General features: G+C 46.0%; 1 protein-coding gene across 1 annotated transcript; it reads left to right on the forward strand.

Moving 5' to 3' along the window:
• The first annotated feature begins 735 nt into the window (after window positions 1–735).
• Window positions 736–23025, forward strand: HDC (histidine decarboxylase). The gene is made up of 12 exons (XM_061428797.1): window positions 736–1186; window positions 3977–4149; window positions 7550–7663; window positions 8609–8731; window positions 11633–11767; window positions 11996–12139; window positions 12984–13050; window positions 13885–14047; window positions 14140–14230; window positions 18106–18204; window positions 21618–21719; window positions 21853–23025. Exons 1-12 carry the CDS (start codon window positions 1156–1158, stop codon window positions 22585–22587), a joined length of 1977 nt encoding a protein of 658 aa, XP_061284781.1. The 5' UTR covers window positions 736–1155; the 3' UTR covers window positions 22588–23025.
• The last annotated feature ends 227 nt before the right edge of the window (window positions 23026–23252 follow it).

Raw genomic sequence — 23252 nt, forward strand, 5'->3', positions numbered from 1 at the left:
ACCAGGGATCGAACTCCACATGCCACAACTAAGAGTTGGGCACTGGGGGTGTAGAGTCTTAGCCACTAGACCACCAGGAAGTCCCTCAGCTGTTAACATTTTAAGTCATAGAAATGTGGAGGGGGGGAGTCATAGAAATGGATAAGGCCACCTAGGAAGAAGGATGCTGCTGCTGCTGCTACGTTGCTTCAGTTGTGTCCAATTCTGTGCGACCCCGTAGATGGCAGCCCACCAAGCTCCTCCGAGGGGAGAGCAATCCCTTGAAGCATGCCCGCACTTAAGGGCCAGTCAGAGGAGACAAGCAGCCAGAGAGCTGGAAGGAGGAGCGTGAGGGAGCATGCCATGAGAGGAGTAACCATCAAACTCCACCAGGGGGACAGAGAACAAACGGACTGTTCTCTTTGACACCTGAAAGCATCTGATCACTTTTTACTCAGAAATCAAGCTCCAGGAGTAGTGTTCCCCGCCCCACAGTAGTTTCCACATCTCCCTTTCCAAGCACAGGCACGCACAGCCGGTTAAGTACTCCAAGTGTTAAATCTCAGTGATGTTTCCATTTTTGCTTTTTTCGCTCATCTGTTTTCTTATCACTACAGCAATAAGTATTATCTAGTAATAATAAAAAAAAATCCATCGTATTAGATAACATCTGCCTGTTCCTGAGCACCCGTGTGGCCAGCAGAACAGCATCCCTGTAAATGCTGTTTCTCCCTCCTGGCTCAGATGGGGACCCAGTGGCAAGAATGATACTAACAACCTTTGCTACTTAGTCGGCACCTGCTTGGCTTCATTCTGGGCTACAGAGCTGGGAGCTTTGTGTGAGGCTCGTCCTCCACTGTATGAATCCAGGGGCAGAAAGAAAAGAGGGCTCTTTACCATATCCACCTGGAGGCTGCCTGCTAAGTGCACTGTTTAATTAGACATGCCTTTTATCCTAGGTCTCTGGACCTGCTAAAGTTGTGGTCTCTGCTCCTAACAAGGACTGGGGGAAGAAGGGGTGGAATTAATTAAACCTAGAGGAAGAGACATTGAGGGGTGGAGCTAAGGGGGGAAGAGAGGAGAACCCTTTAAATAAAGGGTGCACAGAGGGCTACCCAGGAGCGCATCCTCTACTGCGTCCTCTGCAAGAAGGAGCCAGCCCTGAGCCCGAGGGATATGATGGAGCCTGAAGAGTACAGAGAGAGAGGTGAGCACGGATGTCCCTGGCCTTTTCCCCATGGCCACTCTTCTAAAACTGCTGCTTAGATGTTGGGGTGTCTTTTGACTGGAGCATTAGAGCTGACTCTTGAGAGTTGGCTTCTGCAAAATCTTTCCTGAGAATGGAATGTGGGATCAGAGTTTAAAACTTTTCCCAGCCTCTTGTTCATCATCCCTCTCAGGCAGCGACTCTCATGGATGTCCACACTGCTGAGCCACGTTCTTCCTTTCCACTTTCCCACAGAATAGGGCATTTGGATTTCTGATCCACTAAATGGGAAAAGGGGGGATCATTCATTTTCTGAAAGAGAAAAGAATTCCTCTTAGTATTCTGCAGTCCCTGCAAAAATCTTATCTTTCTTCCGTTTGTTTCTCTCTGTGTGACTCTGCCTGGAGAGCTCTTTCATTTAGTCATTCATACCGTATTTAAAGAGCACCTACTGTGTCTCAAACCTTGTATGATGAGCAAAACCAGATGGTTATCCTGTTTTTCAGGCATGGCTGTCCTAAGAGGGGAAAAAGGTAGTTGCTTATAATTTCTCTTTTTGTAAGTGTTTATATCCTCATCCCCACTAGTAGGTTATTTTGCGGTAAGTCATGGTCTTATATTAAAATCCAACTTTTCCTCTCGTCTACCCAGACATAACTCACTAAGTAGATATGTCTTTGCATTTCAGTGGACATTAGCTTATTCCATTGCTTTCCAAAGGCATTCAGCCGAGAGCAGGTTCCTGTGGACATTTATCCTGTGTGTGGAACACAAAAACATTCCATACAGTCCCTGGACAAGGGGAGGGCTAGGTCCAAGGCTCTCAGAGCACTGGGGGGATGCTGCTGCAATCACGAGAGGCATCAGGCCGTGGGACGGTTGGAGGAGAGCACAAAGAAGAGAGAAGTACTGGGAGTTTTCACAGTTTTGTCTGGGGCTAGTTCTGTTCGTAAGAATTTTTCGTGAGCTGATGCATTGGGACGACATCAGATTCTCTTTCCTTGTCTCTCTCTTTTGCAGGCAGAAAGGAGCCTAGGGAGTCCTAAGGAGGAATGATAGATATTGAGAGAGACGGAGAGGGAGAGAAACAATGACAGAGACAGAAAGAGACAGAGGCTCTGAAGATAGAGACCCTTTTCTGCAGAAATGAAAGGGAAGAAAGGATAGATAATTTGCAGTGACTTCAAGTATTTGACCTGGGTGTTTTTCTTCCCTATTTATTTTTTTCCCTATTAAATCCTCATTTAATGAAGTATACCTCTTGAACATATCACACTTGTTCAGGGATCAAACGTTTGGGTGGGTATGATTGCAGTTAAGAAAAAAATAGGGAAAGGAAAGACTACAGTGAAGTCTTAGAGTAGAATTTTCAAGAGATTTATAACGTATAATATTCAATCAACGTACCACATTTTCCTATTACAGATTTCATTCTTGGTTATTCACTGGAAGTAGATATAATAAAAAGGGAACATGATTTGACTCTTAAGACATGAAATCTATCTATGTATGAAACACACATAAAATTTGTTTCTAGATTATTTGGAAAACATGTAAAGGAGAATCTTTCATAATAATTGTTGCTTTGCTTAATCTATCCCACATTAGCTTTATAAGGTTTGAGTTTTCTTCCTTATTTTATTCGTTCATTTGACAAAATTTTTTGAGCATCTGAAAACTGTTCCAGGCACTGAGGTGTTGGTGGAGACAGAACTGAGGGAGATAAGTTGATTAAGAGATAGTCCTGCATTTCCCCAAGATTTCAGGCTAGTGCAGCGTTCTTAGTCTGGGCCTGGGGTTGTACTTTGGGGAGTCCATGCACCTCAGAAATTATACACAAAATCGTATGTGTATAAATCTACAGTTTTAATCAGATTCTCAAAGATATTCACAGGTCCAAAAATGTGAGGAATTAATGGTCCAGTGGAAATGGTGAACTAATAGAATTTTTAAATCTTTTATCAGAACCTGGTGTGGCAGCTTGCCATTTGTGCGAACAAAGAGTATAGCGTGTGTGTGTGTGTGTGTGTGTGTGTGTAATTTCTGGTTAGAGCCACAGTGTTTACCCTGAACCTATAAGGTGATGAATAAATACATACGCTGTTTTTTGAAAAGAAAAAGAAAGGTGGGAGAGTTGTTCAAGATTGATATGGAGAAGGGAAGGGGAGGAAATATAAATACTTTATCTTGGTGAAATGGCAACCCACTCCAGTATTCTTCCCTGGGAAATCCCATGGACAGAGGAGCCTGGTAGGCTATAGTCCATAGGGTTGCAAAGTGAAAGTCGCTCAGTCGTGTCCGACTCTTTGTGACTCCATGGACTATACAGTCCATGGCATGCTCCAGGCCAGAATACTGGAGTGGTTAGCTGTTCCCTTCTCCAGGGGACCTTCCCAACCCAGGGATCAAACCCAGGTCTCCCTCATTGCAGGCAGATTCTTTTCCAGCTGAGCCACCAGGGAAGCCCAGGGTTGCAAAGAGTCAGACACAACTAAGCAACTAACACTCTCACTTTTTTACCTTGGTTTTAGAGTTTGAGGCCTTGGAAATTTTTCCTCTTGTTCATTTATATAGTCACATACTCTCTGCATCATTCATTCACTCCTTTGCACACCTCTTAATTTTTTAATTGAAGACAAGCTGTGTGCTGGGGGTCAGACCCTCCCTGACTCAGCCCATGAATCCATCTCCTTCCTCACCAAATCTCTGGCCCTAACCCAAGGGCGATGGGCATGGGTTAGCCAGGCCCAGTCAGGGGACATGAGGCTGGCCTCTCTGCCTCTCTTTTAGGAAAGGAGATGGTGGACTACATCTGCCAGTACCTGACCACTGTGCGGGAGCGGCGGGTGACTCCAGACGTGAGGCCTGGCTACCTGCGAGCCCAGCTGCCTGAGAGTGCGCCCATGGAGCCCGACAGCTGGGACAGCATCTTTGGGGACATTGAGCGAATCATCATGCCTGGGGTGAGATGCAGTCACCTCAGGGTGATTCTGGATGTCGGGGTGAAGGAGGGTGGGCACTAGGCCTGGAAACCCTGCTTTGGGTAAACGTGAGATGACCCCTAGGCCCTAGACCACCAACATCCCAGCCTGTCTCCTAGGCACATGGAGGGCTGGGACTTGGACTGAAGTTAGGTTTCTGGTGCCAGGACTGACCTGTAGAATTGGGTGGGGAGCAGGAGGGAGAAAGAACTGCATCCTAGGGCCTGTCTGACAGAAGGATGGAGATCTGATGGGATAAGGTGAGTGGTGAAAATTGGGCCAGAGGGGGAAGGATGACTGTGGGGAGCAAGATGGAGCGGGGAGGTGGGAGTTGGTTCCTGGTGCTCCCGTTGGCAGAGCTGAGGGCTCTCCTATGGAATCCTGATATGTGCCAAAGGGAACCAGGGAAGCCAAGAACACCCACCTCTGAGGGTATTCCGATTGTCAGGTTGGGGGGCCAGGAAGCCAAGTGAGTCCCAGTCACTTTCCCCTCTGAAGTGGGAACTATATCCTTCCTGACCAAGAGAGATCTCCTGATGGATCTGCTTTTCAGGAGTAGGGCAGAGCTCCCCCTGAGTCATCTATACTCTCGATGACAAGGGGCACAGCCTGGTGACAGTGTGAGGGGGCCAGGGAACTGACAGAGGCTGGCTGCTGCCTGGGGCTTGTGCTGGGGCCACCGTGGGCTGTGATGGTATCCCAGAGCACCAGGTGAGGAGCTGTGCCCAGTGCTCCTGCTGCAAGTGCACTGTGCTCCTCCCACTGAGGGGCTGCCTTTTACTGTGCTCCACGCCACGTGCCAGGCACCATATTAGCTACATTGTAGACTGGCTTGTTTTATCCCCAAACTGAGGCTCAGACAGGTTGTTTTTCCAAAGTGACAGTTCTCCCTGCATGGAGTGCTGGTGTCTTGAAGCCCATGTGTCCAGCTGTCCTTCCCCAGCATGACTTGACACTTGCTCCCATCGCCCCCGAAGAGTTTTGGACTTAGATGTGCCAGAAGTACACCTGGAGGCAGGGGCAAGATAGTCTTCAAACACAGCAAGTGATAGCAAATTTGTACAAAGGCAAATGCTCATCTCTGACCATTCAGCCTATTTCACAAGCATCGTTTGACATTTTCTATATCAGCAAAGCTCTACCAGGGAGGCTAGCTTCCTGATAAGATTATCTCATGGATTTCATTCTGTAAAATGTAACTGGCGGAGTCATCAACCGTAATTTGCTAGTGAGACCGAAAGCAACTGTCAGAAGAGGTGGAAATGAGCTGATTCATTTGACTGAAAGAAATTCCAGCAGTTGCTGGGGGTGTGGTTAAAGAGGTTCATTTCTGGACCTAGAGGTCTGTCTGTTTTGATAAGCATTCCTCCAGCTTATCTGATCTCATGTATCTTATTAGAACAGACAATTGCCTCTTGATAAGGCCAGGAGGTGGAAGCCCTTCTCTGGGTTTCCAAAATACTGTCACTAAGCACATTGATAATGAAGACCCAATCTTTCATCTCATCTCTCAGGCTGCACCAGCCTCTGAGAGTTGGCCTGAAAGCAGATGGCCCTTTGCTTTCTCATATGGGTCAGCGCCTCATTGAAAACTGGGTTAATTTCCCCCTCCACGCCATGCCCGAGACACAGAAGAAGAAAAACTCTTTTTGCCTTAATTCCAGCCTTGGTTTGAGAAACCAAGGGAGGGAGGGAGAGAAGAGAAGGGGGAGAAGGCAGAGTGCCATCCTGCTTAAGTGTTGAGCTCCAGAGTCAGGCAGTCCTGGATTTCTGCCATCTGTCCTTACCAGATGTATGCAATCATGGGGATGTTGTTTCTCTTTGCCAGCCCCAGTTGTTATCTGTAAAACAGGGATGATGGTAGAAACTCCTAATAGGAGTACTGTGAGAATTAAATAAGATAAAGCATAGAAAGTGGAAGATGTTGTTATTACCTATGACATCTTCTGCCTGGTGAAATTCAGAGGAAGAGGTCTGTTACCTAAGAGTCAAGTCAGGATGTGATATGTTTATCACCATGTGATTAGCTTACCATTAACATTAGTGCTTTACATTTTACAAATTTCTTCCCAAGCTAATTCACACAACTCCAGGAGATGGGATTTATTTTATGATGAGAAACTGAGGTTGAGAGAGAGAGAGGTACAGGGGAGGATCCTGGTTTTATGAGGTCTTAATTGGATGCAAAATTTGGGACCCCCTTAAATAAAAAAAAAAATGAAGAATTAATCTTGAAAGAGACCCATGCAAACATGGGACCTTGATGCTTAAGTTCATTAGCATCACAGTAAATCTGCAAGGTCATGCAGCTTGTTAATAGCCAACAGGTAGGACTGGAACCTGTGTCCTTGGGCTTAAATCTTGTGCTCCTTCTACTATACACACTCTCCAGAACACTGTCCTTGCTCTTGAAGGATTAAAGGGATTTGTGCACATGAAATACCTCAGTAATAAACTACAGTGTTATCTCATGGGCTCTCAGTAGGGTAAAATATCTAGAATGAGAATGTTCCATGGGTTTGGGGAAGGGATCAATGTGGGCTGGGGAAGGGATCATGGAGGAAATGCACTTTCAGTAGCTTTCTAAGAATTAATAGGTTTTGGAACATCACGTCTGTATGAGAAATGCCTTCCTTTGGGGAACACAGCTTTGCTCAAAGACGTGATCACAGATATGAACGGGTCATGTTTGTAGATTGGTGAGATGAAGCCAGAGGAGGCCGATGAGCCATCAAAAATGTTTCTGAGATTTGTTGTAGGGAGTCCCTGTCCACTGGCTCCTCCTTTCATCTGGGTAGTCCAACTGTGGGCTCAAGGGTTAACCTGGAAGCAGGGTCCCATATCCTTGAACTGGTATTTCTGTCCTCTGGTCTCCTCCTCTCTTCATCTCTACTGGGAAGCTCAGGACAGCTTTGAGCCCATGCACACTGACCTCTACAGGAGCTGCCTGCCCAAAGAACTAGGGATGCCTTTTGCAAATGACTGGATGAGATAAGCCACCTGCTGCTACAGGGCACAATCTCCCCTTCCTTTTATTACTGGATAGGAGTGCTGTGGGGGCTAAGCATTGGAGACTAATGCAAAGAGTACCCAGAATTCACAACTCTGATTCCCATAGCGATTTTCATCTTGCATATTCCCTTCTGGTCTTTGCCTATGTGCAAATGCTCCACTGATGAACGAGCTTAGAATAGGAGAAATGTGGGCAGCAAGAACTGTGAATATGTCTTATTTTTATGGATTTGTGTCACTCGTTTGGTTGTCTTGATAGTGTCAGCCAATCTCTAGGGTGGGTGCTTCCCCATGCCAGGGAGGATCTCTGGAGGAGGAAAGCCCCAGGACCTGCCCCCTGGTGCCACCTGTGTCTATGCTTTGCCTCCAGGTGGTGCACTGGCAAAGCCCCCATATGCATGCCTACTACCCAGCTCTCACCTCTTGGCCATCACTGCTGGGAGACATGCTGGCTGATGCCATCAACTGCTTGGGATTCACCTGGGTGAGTAACAGTGGCTGTGGCTATAACCAGTGGTAAAGAGGGCATAGCAGGAAGGGACATCCTGGGACAGACATATTTTGTCCTGGCTTCTGAACAGGGTTTCAAGGTAAATATTAACAGTGGCTACTTTCTTTGAGCTTAAGCTTTATATAAATGACCTCACCTTATTCGTTAACCCTATGAAACTATGAGTATTGGCCCCATTTTGTAGGAGCCAATTAAGAAATTAAGGCTTAAGTAACTTATCTCTCCGAGACCACACAGCTCATATAGATAGAGATGAGATCTGGACTGACATCTGGTTATTACCAGTTTCTGACATTCTCTAAGCACTTTGATACCTAGTGGTGACATTGTCTTTGAGGGGTTAGGGATATTCCCTAAGACTTCCCTTAATAAGCTCTTAAGCACCAATCAGCTTTAAATTTTGCCAGAGTCCTCCTAGAACAGCTCTGTATTTTAAGTCTTGACTATTATAGGGTGTGTGTGTGTGTGTGTGTGTGTGTGTGTGTGTGTAGGGGTGGGTGCGTGGGGTGGGTTGGAAGCTGGGAGAATTTCTATCTTTTCCAGGAGGAAGTGGTTTCTTTCTTAGTCCTAAAACTTCCCTCTGGCCTTTAGAATGCTTTTCAGTTGGATATTTTAGGGACTTAGGGAGCCAAATGGAAGTTTCTGGGCCTGTTTGTCATAAGGCTTTGGAGTCACAGGAGAATTTACCTCATTGAGGATGGCATGAACCAAAGCCCCATTTTCTTTTCCCCTTTTGGTCTGGCAGAGGATGGGGCAGGGATGGGACACAGGACCCAAAAGTGGTCCCTTTTCCCTTCTCCAGGGACAAGATAGGTTAGGCCTAGGGAAGGTCAAGGCAGAGACAGATGTGTTTGGGGGCCGGTGGGGGCATCTTGGTGCCCCGAAGCGGTCCGGATGAAGTTGCTTCCCCTTTTTCAGGCTTCCAGTCCTGCGTGCACGGAGCTGGAGATGAACGTCATGGACTGGCTGGCAAAAATGCTGGGACTCCCGGAGCACTTCCTGCACCACCACCCCGGCAGCCAGGGGGGAGGCGTCTTGCAGGTGCCTCCTCGTAGCATAGGGACTAAGTAGGAAAAGATAAGCCACACTTGTCCGGGCAGTTCTCAGTTTTCTATGGACTTTCTGCCATGTCACTCACACCACCGTCACTGCCACTGCTGTCGCCATCACCACCACCACTGTCACGACCGACGCGACCATCACAGATATTACAACCCCACCACAGTCCTTGCTCCCTCCATTGCTGTCACTACCATCTTGACTTCTGTTGCCTTTAAATGCAGCCACCACTGTCTCCACCCTTCTTTTAGCTTTTTTTTTGGAAAATGATTAAAATGTCAACAGGGCTTCTGAGTTGGACACTACTGAATGACTAAGCACAGCACAACACAAAATGTCAGCAGGGTTTCCCAGGTGGCGCGAGTGGTAAAGAATCTGCCAGCCAATGCAGGAGATGCAGGAAACGCTGGTTTGATCCCTAGGTCTGGAAGATCCCCTCTAGGAGGACACAACAATGCACTCCGGTTTTCTTGCTTAGAGAATCCCATGGACAGAGGAGCCTGGCAGGCTACAGTCCATGGGGCCGCAAAGAGTCAGACATGTACTTAGCATGCACTCACAAACACACAAAAAATGTCAACATGTGATCACATTTCTGGGATCACCTGATTCAAGTTTCTTAGTTTATAATCTGACAACTCCCCTCTCTTGTCCCATGATACACCTTATGGTAATTGGAAAAGAGAAGGCAAGCACAGACTTCTTACCCACCCTCCTAGGTCCAGGAGATCCTTGCCAGTGAGAGAAATTAACAATCAATTTATCTTATCCTCTAATCCTGTCTTTTGACTATCTGTCAAATGATAGTTCTTCAAATATTAATGTTTTTGTCAAGAGCAGTGCAGCACAGAGGAGCTTGCTGGGTGCCTCCCATAGGCTGTGCACATTGCTAGGTACTTAATCTATAAACCCTTGACATTCACGAGGGCTTTGTTCTGAGACCTTTGAGAAGCCCCAGATTCTTGAATTCTTCTGTAATGTGTCATTTTCTTCATTTTATGATTAGGTAGAGAAATAATAATCATAATTTTTATTCCCTCAAAGGGTGGATGTTAGGATTCAGTGAATTCATCTATTAAATAAAAGTAGCTGTGCTGCCCTGAGGTGAGAACTGGGATGTTTCCTGCACCCATTTGCTAGCTAAGTGACTCCCTCTCTCACTCTAGTCTTTTAAAACGATTATGTATTTATTTATAAGTTTTTGACTGCACTGGGTCTTTGTTGCTACACATGGGCTTTCTCTAGTTGTGGCGCATGGAGGCTACTTTCTAGCTGTGGTGCTTGGGCTTCTCTTGTTGCAGCACACAGGTTCTCGGGTGTGCGGGCTTCAGCAGTTGTGGTACTTGGGCTCGGCAGTTGTGACACACGGGCTTAGTTGGAATCTTCCTGGACCAGGGATCAGACCTGTGTCCCCTGCATTGGTAGGTGGATTCTTAACCACTAGGACCACCAGGGAAGTCCCATCTCCTTCCAGTCTTGTACTAATTAAATCTGACCCTCACAAGAAAGACAAATTACTGCATGTTGTAGACCTTGTGGGTGTTAGCAGATAGTTACAGCTTCAGATTTTATATCTGGAAGAACATGCTAAATGTCTGCTGGGCACGATCTTGCTTTTCATCTAATTATCTCAAGAATCCTGTAGGTAAATAGTGTCATTTAGACATCATCCCAGATGTTTGAAACCAGAGCACTGGAGCTCAGAGAGGTTAAAATTTTGCTCCAGATCATACAGCTGGTGAGTGGAAGAATGAGGCTTCAAACCCCAGGCCTGTCTAAATCCAAACAGTGCTTTCTCCTGTATCCATCAGCTCTATGAACTTGGTCTGGTCCTGTCATCTCCCTGAGCATCACTGTCCACATATGTAGACAGTGATCATGTGATGCAGGTCAAGTGGGATGGCAGAAAGTTCTTTGTAAACTATGAATTGCTATATAGATAGAAGGTGGTATCATTATATTATTATTACTATTCTGCTGGCTTCCTTATTGTGGAGTAATTTTTAGCCACTGAATATCTTGTGGGATCTGGTCTATACCACTCTCTATGACACAGTCTGCCAGGCTTTTCAGCAGGGACCAATCAGTTGTAGGTCACCTGAAGATTTCAAGGAGCCAGGACACCGAAGTCTGAGCAAACGAATGACAAAGAACATCCAGATTCTTGGGAGGTTGCTGAGGTGGCCCCCAGGGTTCCCACAGTCATGGCCAGAGCAAAATCCTGCCTAATCTTTTTTGGATTATGGTGGTCCCCTCTGGGAGGCAGCGAAAGAGTCACTCTCCATTTTATAAACGGAAAGAGCTTTCTGGAGGGGCGATACTAGCTTAAGGTCACAAGAGCCATTGGCAGCAACACTGAGGCCCCAGTCCTCTCGCCCGTGGGCCAGGACCCTCCCTCTCTGGGATATCCCTGCGGAAACAAACTCCATTTCACACAATACTGGGTTAGCTAAAAAGTTTGAGTTTTTCCATAAGATGGTATGGGAAGATCCGAGCTTTTTGGCCAAAGATCTTTTTGGCCGAATGAATACATTAAAAGTTTTTTTTTTTTTTTTAACACAGGGAACAAACATATCTATAAGCAGACATGTATCAAGCATTCTCTGGACATTCTCTTTTTGGTGCCTGTAGCCTATAAAGATGTTGTTGAAAATTGGAAAGTTATAGGAGAGGGAGGTGTCCCAGGAATGCATAAGAGGTTGTGAATGGAGATGGAGAACAGGCATGCGAGCTGGGGAGTGGGGGGAGACAGCTCCTTAAGCAGGAGCTGTGTGTGTGCTTCCTCAAGAATAGCTATTACACACACACACACACACACACACCTATGAAGCTAGGGAATTTGTCAAGAGAATACATGGAGAAGCTACCCTTCTTCCACTGCAGAGCACAGTCAGCGAGTCCACCTTGATCGCCTTGCTGGCAGCAAGGAAGAACAAAATCCTGGAAATGAAAGCCTCTGAGCCTGAGGCGGATGAGTCCTTCCTGAACGCCCGGCTTGTGGCCTATGCCTCCGACCAGGTGAGTTGCCTTCAGGCTTGGCTTCTGGAGTCTTAATCCTTGAGTGATTTCCCTGTAGACAGAAGCTTGCTGGGTTCAGGGCTACTCAGGCCTGGGAGATTTTCCAAGGAACTGTGGGGTAAGACAATCGTCAGATACTGTATTTGCTTCCCTTTGTCTGGTTTCAGTGGTTTCTGGGAGTGCTCATTCCCGGACGACTCTGCTAACAGGTTTCCGTGGTCCTTCTAGGCCCACTCCTCGGTGGAAAAGGCTGGTCTGATTTCCCTGGTCAAGATGAAATTTCTGCCTGTGGATGAGAACTTCTCGCTCCGAGGGGAAGCTCTTCAGAAAGCCATCAAGGAGGACAGGGAAAGGGGCCTGGTGCCCATCTTTGTAAGTCAGACCACGTTCTCAGAACAGTAGAGTTGGAAGGGGAGGAAGGAATTTTGGCAGAATTCAGGTAAGTAACAGGCTGCAAACAAGAGCCAAAAGGTCCTCAAATATATTGTTTTACAAAGTATGAGTTGGTATGTTAGGAAATAAGTTGTGTGGGTCATAACCAGCACTAAAAGAAAAAAATAAGAAATAGAAAATATGAGAGTGCCTTCCTGTATTGAGAATATGCATTGTGTGGTAAGACTTATTTCAGATACACATGTGTGTATGTCCTAGGTGGCTCTCTAAAAGATATTTCTTACTGTTGTTGTTGTTCAGTTGCTAAGTTGTGTCCGACTTTCTGTGATCCCGTGGACTGCAGCACGCCAGGCTTCCCTGTCCTTCACTATCTCCCTGAGTTTGCTCAAGCTCATGTGCATTGAGTCGGTGATGCCATCCAAGCATCTCATCTTCTGTCGCCCTCTTCTCCTTCTGTCCTCCATCTTCCCCAGCATCAGGGTCTTTTCCAGTTAGTTAGCTCTACACATAAGTTGACCAAAGTATTGGAGCTTCAGCCTCAGTCCTTTCAATGAATATTCAGTGTTGATTTCCTTTAGGATTGACTAGTTTGATCTCCTTGCAGTCCAAGGGACTCTCAAGAGTCTTCTCCAGCACCACAATTTGAAAGCATCAGTTCTTCAGTGCATAATTTCTTACTGTGGGTCATGTTAAAACAGTGTGAAATACCCGCTGTTCCAGTCGGATGCATGGGGTAGATAATGTCTTTGACGAAATCTTTTTTCAGGCCGAATGTATCACACCAGCCTATCTTCCCATGTTAACTGCCTTTGTTTTCCCCCAGGTCTGTGCAACGCTGGGGACCACTGGGGTCTGTGCATTTGACTGCCTGTCAGAGCTGGGCCCCATCTGTAAGTGTCTGCCCCGTCTGGCTAGGAAGACAAGTGATGAGTTTTAACATGTTCCCTAGAATAAGAGCCTGAAGCCAGCTCAGTGGAATTCTCCTGTCCCTCCTTGGTCAAGGCACAGAGTGTGGGAGGAGTCACCAGAGGTCACGAGTGCCTTCTCCCAGGCAGCCAGGTCACCGCTTCTACAGTGGGGGACTGAGCTGACCTCCCTTGCATCCTATCCTGGAGGCAGCAGTGGGAGGTCCTCAGGTCTCTCACCCTCTCCCTTGTATGTTGAAATCTGCTTAAAGCAGGGTGTATCCAAAACACAGGGTAAATGAGGCATAGTGGAATATTTTCTAGTCTCAGCTAAGAAAATGAAAAGGGCAGGGCAGAGTAAACACCCGAGTGTGGGGAATAAGGGCAGAAGAGAAGCCCAAATGTGACTGTTCAGAATTCTCAAGTGAGAAGCCCACGAGGGAACAGAGCCCTTCCCTCTCTAATGTTTGTATTGGATGCATTAACCTTGTTCTCTGGGCCAGTGGTAAATTGGTTTCTGTTCCAGAAGGCTCTGAGTGGAGCCCAAGAGGGTGTTGCCTGTCTGGTCGGTGAGAGGAAAGGCCAGGGTGAGGCTCGTAGGCTTTCCCCATAGGGGTGGCCCTGCCTCCCTGAGCCCCACTCCTTGCACTGACACCCTCCCCCTGTGCCCACATGCCTCTGTGTCCCATTCCGCCCTGGGCATCCTTGTCCAGTCCTTCCCTCGCAGCCAGGCCAGGCGAAAGATGCCTTTTAGCTGACTGGCGACAACCAACGCCCACCTGCGCTGCCACCCCCAGCAGGTGACGTTTGCCTCCGCAGGTGCCCGTGAGGGGCTGTGGCTGCACATTGACGCTGCCTACGCAGGCACTGCCTTCCTGTGCCCCGAGTTCCGGGGCTTTCTGAAGGGCATTGAGTATGCCGATTCCTTCACCTTTAACCCTTCCAAGTGGATGATGGTGCACTTTGACTGCACCGGCTTCTGGTGAGTGTGGCAGCCGGGCCCCCAGCCTGTGGGAAGGCCTCGCTTGCTCTAGAGAGGCCTGAGCCCACTGATGCCCGTTTGGAACCCCACAGGGTCAAGGACAAGTACAAGCTGCAGCAGACCTTCAGCGTAGACCCCGTCTACCTCAGGCACGCTGACTCGGGCGTGGCCACCGACTTCATGGTGAGTCTGGACAGCCTGGCAGCCTCTAAGATGGAAAACTGGCTGCTTCTTATCCCCCAAGGCTCTCCTTCCCTCACATTCTGAGCCCATCCCACAGTATGACTGCTGTGTACCTTCAGATTCAAACCGTGCCTGAGCATACGGAATGAAACCCAGAAAACTTTATAAAAAACCCTAGAAAATCTGACCAACCTTTGAGGCAGTGTGCAAGTTTCCTAAGTATCTGTGGCATTTAAACATTCTCCCAGTTCCCTTCTGCCTCCATCCTGGGTAATCTTTTCTGCTTACTCCCCAGCAGCAGAGCAGGGTGGAGAATTTCCACAGGCAGGAGAAGAGGCTCCTTGCTTACACCACTGTCCTCCTTTTGTCCCTGTCGAGGTGCTGTGGGAAGCTACACGATGGGGATGGGGCAACGGGTACCCTTCCAGAAGTTCTGGATGCCTCCAAGCATTCCTTCCTGCCCAATAGCTGCACCTCAGTCTCTTGATGCTGTCCACATTCTCAGTCTGTACTGTCTCTTGGGGAAATAACTTCTTCAGATTTACTTCTCAGTCTGAAGATGGGTCCTTCCTTTAATTATAGGGGAGACAGGGATGTAAGAGCTTCCCAGGTGGTGCTAGTGATAAAGAACCCCCCTGCCAATGCAGGAGACGTAAGAGATTGAACCCAGGGTTCAATCCCTGGGTCTGGAGGATCCCCTGGAGGAGGACATGGAAACCCATTCCAGTTTTCTTGCCTGGAGAATCCCATGGACAGAGGAGCCTGGCGGGCTACAGTCCATGGGGTTGCAGAGTCGGACAGGACTCTTAGCAACTTAGCACACAAACACCCAGTGATGTAAACTAGTAAATTACGTATAACATAGCCAAAGCGAGGGATACTGAGATGAGCTGGCTCTGAGATTCCATACAAGCAGTGGGCTTTTGGGAAACTTAGTGAACCTCTCTCAGCCTTGACTTTCTCATCTGCAAAATGGGCATGGTGATACTGGTTTCATAGGGTATTGTGAGGCTGCAGTGGAAACATACATGTAGGTCACTTATTCCTGAAAATGTGGTACATGCTCCATAAATGGTAGGCATGACATTTCTAAAAGCTCTTCTTTTAAGCTGCAGAGATTTGTTGTATAGTAAAGAGATTAAGTATGTAGGTACCAAAGACAGATGACCTGTATTTGAATTCTGGCTTCTCCATTTATTAATTTGTGTGGACTTGGGCAAATGACTTAAACTATTTAGGTTTTCTCATCTATAAAATGAGGGTGAGGATTGAATGAATGAATTCAGAGAAGCACAGAGAGCAATGTCTGCTATCTGTGAGTCATTTTTTGCGAAGAGACGGTTCTGTCTTCTTGCCTTGGGCTGAAGCATCTAGCCCTTTTAGTCCTAAACTAATCACTCTATCATCTCATGATTATACTGGTTACTATCCCTTGGACCAGTTCATATTTCTTTAGATTTTTTTTCAAAGCTTTTTGATTAGAATTTCTGACAATAAGCTTACAGTGGTCCGGGAGGACCCTCCAGAAGTTGATAAAAATAGAAGAATAATGGTTCTTTCATTGCTACTGCCCTGTGTATTGGGTTTTCAGTATTTTTTTTTAATAAAAAAATACAGCAGCCCAAGGGCCAGATATCTTTAGGGATAATTCTGGGTTTCTCTCGTGAGTATGATATGATGCCTATTTTCCTGTAAGTAAACTTGGATCATCATAACTTAAGAGCATTTTTTTACCTTGGCCCATTTTGGATTTTATTTACTTTTTGTGTTTTTGTTTTTTGTCCACAACCCTATCTCAGGATCTTCTTGTGGCTCATTCCCATCACTTTCGAGATTTTATAGTGCTCTGTCTCTTGCAGATCACTCATAAGAATGTTAAATTGAACTTTTCTTAGCACTGATCCAGGGAAATCTTACTATGAATATTTCTACAACCAGAAGGTGCTACTTTATTTTTTCCTCCCCCCACCTCTAATCTTATGGATTTTAATTTTCAAATCTTGAAGCAATTCCTAGAAACGTGAAGCTGCTGTCTGTTGTGATCCCAGGGGTCTTCACTGCTGCTCTGACTCATACCTCAAGCTCTTTTTCACTCAGGTGACTGAAACTTTAAATAAAAGCTCAGCCATTTAAAGATGAGCCAGAAATAGAGCAGCAACCTGGTAGAGAAGACTTGAGGACTTCATCCCTGGGACCCTGGAGCCACCTAAAATCAGGGCTAGATTCCTCTGACATCAGGAAGCTTCCTCTTCTCCCCACAGTTAGTGGAGAGGGCATTGTCTTGTCCTTGGCAGGGAGACTGGCAAAACCTTGATAGGACATAGAAAAGATTTGGTGATACCTTGAGTATCACCAAAGAAGAGCCATGTCCAAATTTCCTGTTCCAACAGAAAATGTCAGCTAGAATCACCCTCCTGGGTCAGCAAGGATTGATTTCAGAATAGTGACAAGAGGAACAACTGGGGGATATGGACAGACTGTAAAGAAAACAAAATGAAAATCATCTCTGTTTCTCATTTAATTTGCTGGTCAGTTATAATAGTCAATTGGCCATAGCCATCTGGAAAATTATATTTTTAGGAAAGACCACTATTATCCATTCAATAGTCTGCATCTGGAGTGTCCATCTAACTAAGGGTGGAGTTTACACTTTCCTTGTCACAGGGATTTTTGTCCTGTATCCAGGTTTTGATGCCCTCTGCTGGTAGAGAAAGTCCCCAAGCTGGTCGTCAACACTGGAGTGTTTTGCTTGGAAATCAAAGGCTTAGTACTCGATACAAACATTGTCCATCAACCAAGGGGTCATGTCCAAACTGTGCCTGAATCGGGAACTGGGGTGAAGGATGCAGATGTGCACAGTTTTGAGGATTAGGCCATTCTGTGAAGGACTAGATAAATATTTGATGGAACAAATATTTATTTTTAGTCAACAGAAATTGTGGCAAATCTTTCTGACACTTGAGGAGGAGGTCATTTGAACTCACAGTACTCAACATAACAATTGCAAATATTTTCCAAACCCTTTGCTCTGTTTTCAGACCTTAGAGATTGGCGTAGAATTGGTTTGAACATTTTCAGCTCTTTGGTGCCCGCAACCTTGAACTTTAAGCTCTGTTGGACTTGGTCACCAGGAGCAAAGGGTCAATTTGAGTGTAACAGAGGCTGATGAGGAAAGGACAGTGATATTAAGCAATGATCATCTTGGTTCTAGGCAGAAATGCCGCTGTGATTGGTGGCTCCCATTTTATCATCTAAATAGCCAACATCTACTGACAGTTTCCTGTGAAGCTCTTCACCCTGGTTCTCTTCACACCGCTTCCCTGGAGGTGCTGCTCATTCCTGTCTCACGAGGAGCCAGTGAGGCAGCAGTGCCCGAGGGCACAGGCAGTAAGAGGAGGAGCTGGAGCAGAAACCCAGGTTTTCAAGACTCAAGCATCTGAGCTCTTGACCCCCACACTTTACATTGTTGTAAGAGAAATAAAACTTTATTTTCTGGAATAGAAATAAAACTTTATCTTTTGCAATTCAAGTAACTTAGGTTCTTTATAGAGAAAGTTGTATTTCGCCCTATCTTGAATTTCAGCCTGGGGTGAAACGTTTAGCATTTAAAGCAAACGTCTTCTCCTTGGTTCAGGGTTATGGACTTGGCGTCCACCTGTGCTGCTCTTAGGGCCAACTTCATTAGGGTTTGGTCACATGATGAAGCGGCCTCCGGGTAACTTGCCTGGCTTCTTACCAACGGGCCCGGGAGTCATGGTGACAGCATGCATCCCTGGAGGGCTGTGTGGGCAACTGATGATGAAGCCCAGGGTGGGTGTGTGGGAGCAGCGGGGGTCCCTGTCTTTAACCACGAGCATTGTGTTCCTTTGTTCTAGCACTGGCAGATCCCCTTGAGCCGACGCTTTCGCTCTATTAAACTCTGGTTCGTGATTCGGTCCTTTGGGGTGAAGAATCTTCAAGCGCATGTCAGACATGTATGTAGTGGGCAGATGTGGGTGGAGCCTGGGCTCTCTTTGTGGCCTCGTGGGGAGGAAGGCTGGTTTCTGCTTTGCAGACCTGCCCTAGGGACTTGTGATGTATGGTTCAGATGTCTGGGCCTGTTCCTGAACTCCTGGGACTTGATTATTCAGGGTGGCCATCTGTTTGTTAGCTAGAGGATCACTGAGCAGAACGTGACTCCAAGGCTGTCTGGTGTCTGTCCTGCCCACCTGAGTGTCTCACCATCCCTTCTGCTACTATCGAGTGCCAGGTGGGCATGGCCCGAGAACCTGGTTTGCAGAGAAAGAAATAGAGAGTAAATCAAAGGGCGGCATGTGCCCAGGGTAGGAGCCTGTGTTTTAAATAATTACTCGCATTGTCACAGCTGTCTGGAAATGTTAGTCACTCTCATGGTTATGCCAGAAACCTGGCTCTCCTGGCTTAGACATATAGACCTACCGAGTCTGCATTATGTCAGTAAGTATTTACTGAAGGCATATTTGGTACAATTTATTTCAACTCAATTCAACAAAAAAATTATTGTGTTAGGAAAGAGACCCAGAGGTGACTGAGATAGGTACAGTCCCTCTGCCATTCTTTTTTTGTTTGTTTGTTTGTAAACCTTCATATTTATTAAACCTGCACATGTGATAAAATTGCACTGATCAAAATACACACAAGCACATACACAGGTGAGTATTGGTAACCCCCAATCTATAAAATTTGTAGATTGTGTCCATGTCAATATGCAGGTGGTGATACTGTAGTATAAATTTGCAGGCTGTCATCATTGTAATAAAATGAGTAAGAGAGCATGTGGTCTATGATTTCTTATAAGTACCTGTGAATTTATAACTACATAAAAATAAAAGTTTAAATGTATTCAGACCACATTTAAATTTTGTTGGTAAATTTCACAATGACAGTCTCACTGTGACACCTCTGTAGGGGCACTTCACAGGTAAGAACTGAGCCAGGGGGGTGCAGTGACTTACAATCTGTATTATGTCTAAGATTTTTGTCAAGCAGCACTAGACAAAATGGCTAAGGCTGTGTCATATTCTTCCTGGAAGGGGTGGAACTTAACTAAGAATTTTTGTCAGCAGTGTTTTCCTCTCATTTTTACAAGTGCCCACGAGAAAGACCAGGTTGTTGAATAAAAGCAGCAGGCTTAATCCAAAAACGTCATCCTTTGTTCCTCTGTGTGTCTTCTCCTGTCCACCTTTCCTCTAGGGAATTCTTTCCTTCTTGAACAAATACAAAGCCCAATGAAATGGTTGAATCACTAAGGATGACTGGCTGGTAATTTTGCATTTGTTATTAACATCAAGGTGTTGGGGGTGCTGATCAATGAGCGGATGTCACCCAGTCTGCTGAGGGACATGAGGCACTTTTGCTCTCTCTAGATTGACTTTCAGACTCAAGACTGAAATGTAGTTGCTAGGGGATGAGGTGGTGGAGGCTACAAATTGTCAGGAAAATGCTTTTGCTTCCAACTTAGGGCTGGATAGTGACCTGCAGGTGCTGGCCCACTCCCTCATGCTGCCTCTTCCCAGCTCAAAGTCCCCGATTCCCATCAGCTCCCCTTTTCCTGCACTGCGCCCAGCCTCTGGGGCCTGGCTTTCAAGGACCCAGTCATCAGCCTCTAAGCTCAGGCTTCTCCCGGCCCATTCCGGCTCCGTCCTCGGTGCGCCTGTGCACCTTCACCTGGGTTTCACCCTCCTGAACCACCCTCTCCTCTCCAAATGATGCCAGGAGATTAAGTTCCGCTTCTCCCAGGAGCTTCCCTCACTGTTCACCTGCCGTCCTGTCTGGATTTGTACCTGAGATGTCTTACTCATGTAGATGTAAGAAAAATTTACACAGAAAGTTCTCAAAATTGGTAGGGCAAGATGGAAATGGGTTTGGAGGGAAGGAGGTACAGGGGGAAATGATGACAGAATTAGAAAGTAAATTGCAAAATTATAAAACAGCTAGAAAACACTTAGTGGAGTGCTTCCCTGAGAGAGAGTTTTAGGGCTTGACAATGAAAAGTGCTTAGGCAGAGATTGGGGATAATTTTAAACAGACCATGCCTTGGAGAGATAAAGTGATTCTGGATCAGGTATGTAGCAAATCAAAAAGATTGTTAGCTAAATCCTTTTGATTTCTCTTGAAATAGAGTAGCCAGTGTGAGAGTCAGGTAGTAGCAATTACTTAGCAAATAGTTTATTAAGATCCTTCTGGTTACCTGGGGAAGTTTTTAAAAATGAAAGGGCAAAAAAAAGGGGGGGGTAAGTTTTAGCCTTATTTAGTTAGTAATTCTAAGAAAAAAAATAGGAAATTAAAAATGATAACTTCAGTAAAAGATCAATATGGTACAAAACTTTAAAATTATTTTATTGTGGTAAAATATAGATAACATAACCCTTAAACTTTAATCTTAAAATTTTTTTTTCTTTCTTTTTAAAAAAAAATGTATTTTGTATTAGGGTAGAGCCGATTAACGATGGTAATAGTTTCAGGGGAATAGCAGAGGGACTCAGCCATATGTATACATGTTTCCATTCTCCCCTAAACTCCCCTCTCATCCTGGCTTCCATATAACATTGAGTAGAGACACCGCTAACCATTGTTACGTGCACAATTCAGTGGTATGAAGTACACTCACAAAGTGTGCAACTGTCATTACTATTTCCAGAACTTTCCCTTCATCCCCAGCAGAAACTCTGTACCCACTAAACAGGTTTAAAGCCCTCTCCATGAGGATAATAGGTAAAAATATATTCTTTGTGGAATGTCAGAAAGAAAGAGGATAAAGGGCATTTGAGGTGAAAATGTTTGAGAGGTTAGGGGAAGATGGAGACTTAGGATATGGGGGCAGGGCTGTCACAGCCCGCATTGTGCCTTCATGTGCAGGAGAAACAGATGTTGCTTCCTCTGAGCATTTGCACCTGCAAGAGGCTCCTGGCTGCGTGTGGGCCCTTGCCAGCCCCCTTGGCCAGTCTGGACGCTGAGACACCTGGAGCTGGTTTATGAGGGCACATTGCCTTAATGGCAAAGCAGGTGGCTTCTGGGAATTCCTTGGTGGTCCATGGTTAGCACTATGTACTTTCACTGCTGAGGGCCGGGGTTCAAACCTTGGTTGGGAAACTAGGGTCCTGCAAGCCTTCTCTTTCTGGGGGTGGTTGAAAGAGGGCCTTGAGACATGAGTTCTCAAAGTGGAGCTAATGTGACAAGAAATACAGAGCCACTGGAGGTTTCATAGCTTGGAACAAAATCAAATGGAGAAGAAAATCAGGCAGAAGTCACTTAGGTCTCTATGGTTCACAGGCGTGCCAGCTTTAAACCTGTTTAGCAGGGCGAAGTTTTATGCACAGTCTTCTCTTCCTGTTAATAATCTCAGTTCTCTTGATGTTCACAATTCTAGGGCACGGAAATGGCTAAGTATTTTGAATCTCTGGTCAGAAATGACCCTTTCTTTGAAATTCCTGCCAAGAGGCACCTTGGCCTGGTGGTTTTTCGTCTCAAGGTAATGCCATCTTCCGTCTCACGTGAAGGGTGTTATTTGGTGACTTTCAGCCTCTTGGAAATGTAAATACTGGGCTTCTGGGGATGCTTACTGGGAATAATGTGGTGTGCTCTTGTCTTTATCCTTCAAACAGGGTCCTAACTGCCTCACAGAAAGCGTGTTAAAGGAAATAGCTAAAGCCGGCCATCTCTTCCTCATTCCAGCCACTATCCAGGACAAGTTGATCATCCGTTTCACTGTGACATCCCAGTTCACCACCAGGGATGACATCCTGAGAGACTGGAATCTCATTCAGGATGCTGCCACTCTCATCCTGAGTCAGCATTGTACTTCCCAACCCAGCCCTCAGGGAGCGAACCTCATCCTCCAAACCAGGGGCCCCAGAGCCTTGGCCAAGGAGATGTCCTTTCCCTCTGTCAACGGGGCAGGCGATGACCCAGCCCATTCCAGGAAGATCGTCAAGCAGCCTCCGCGTGTGGGAGCCAGTCCTGTGAGCCGGCATCTTGAAACCCTGCTGGACCCACTGGATGACTGCTTCTCTGAAGAGGCTCCAGACGTCACCGAGCACAAGCTGTCCTCCTTCCTGTTCAGTTATTTGTCTGTGCAGAACAAGAGGAAGGCAGTACGTTCCCTCAGTTGCAATAGCGTGCCTGTGAGTGCTCAAAAGCAACTGACCACTGAAGGCTCTGTGAAGAATGGCAGCTCCTCCCGGGTCAGAATCTTTTCTAGGTTCCCAGAAGAGGTGATGATGCTGAAGAAGAGTGCCTTCAAAAAACTAATCAAGTTCTACAGTGTCCCCAACTTTCCTGAATGCAGCTCTCAGTGTGGGCTACAGCTGCCCTGCTGCCCTCTGCAGGCAATGGTTTAGACCAGGGGGTTCAGCCTGGCTCCATAAATGTGTTTCAAGGAGTCTCTGAACCTCTTAAAATTGATTCTGAATTTATGTGCTTATGTGTTTGTGCATTTTTCTTGGGAAAAAGCCAATGATTTCTCATGAACCTCATAGAGGTTCATGACCTATGGTAGGATTCAAATAGAGAATTTAAGCCAGCATGGTCCAGAAGACTCCAGCAGGCTGGCTAGAGAGAAAGGGTCTAGGGTGGGGCATTGACGGGCAGCTTCTGTGGTTTAGCTTGTGACACTGAGACTTTCAAGTTTCATGAAACATAATGTAGAAATAAATTGTGCTTGTCTCTGAAAAAAATTATTCTGTGTCACTCAATTAACCACTGAAATACTTGTTTTTCTCTTTCCATTATGGTTTATTACAGGGTTTTGAATATAGTCCTCTGTGCTATGCAGTAGGACAGGGAAGAATTTTGCTGTTTTATCCATTCTAGATATAATAGTTTGTATCTGCTAATTCCAGATTCTCAATTCATCCCTCCACCCCTACTCCCTTCTTGACAACCACAAGTCTGTTCTCTCTGTCTGTGAATCTGTTTTCGTTGCGTAGATAAATTCATTTGTGCCATATTTTAGATTCCACATATAAGTGATATTATATGGTATTTGTCTTTCTATTTCTGACTT

This window comes from Bos javanicus, chromosome 10 (assembly GCF_032452875.1).
Source record: "Bos javanicus breed banteng chromosome 10, ARS-OSU_banteng_1.0, whole genome shotgun sequence".
Classification (NCBI taxonomy): Eukaryota; Metazoa; Chordata; class Mammalia; order Artiodactyla; family Bovidae; genus Bos; species Bos javanicus.

Excerpts from the sequence above, each read along its gene's own strand:
- HDC (XM_061428797.1), top strand. The coding sequence starts at position 1,156 with ATGATGGAGCCTGAAGAGTACAGAGAGAGAG. Across the intron at positions 7,664-8,608 it reads ACTGCTTGGGATTCACCTGG|GCTTCCAGTCCTGCGTGCAC; the intron begins GTGAGTAACAGT and ends CCCCTTTTTCAG. Across the intron at positions 8,732-11,632 it reads AGGGGGGAGGCGTCTTGCAG|AGCACAGTCAGCGAGTCCAC; the intron begins GTGCCTCCTCGT and ends CTTCCACTGCAG.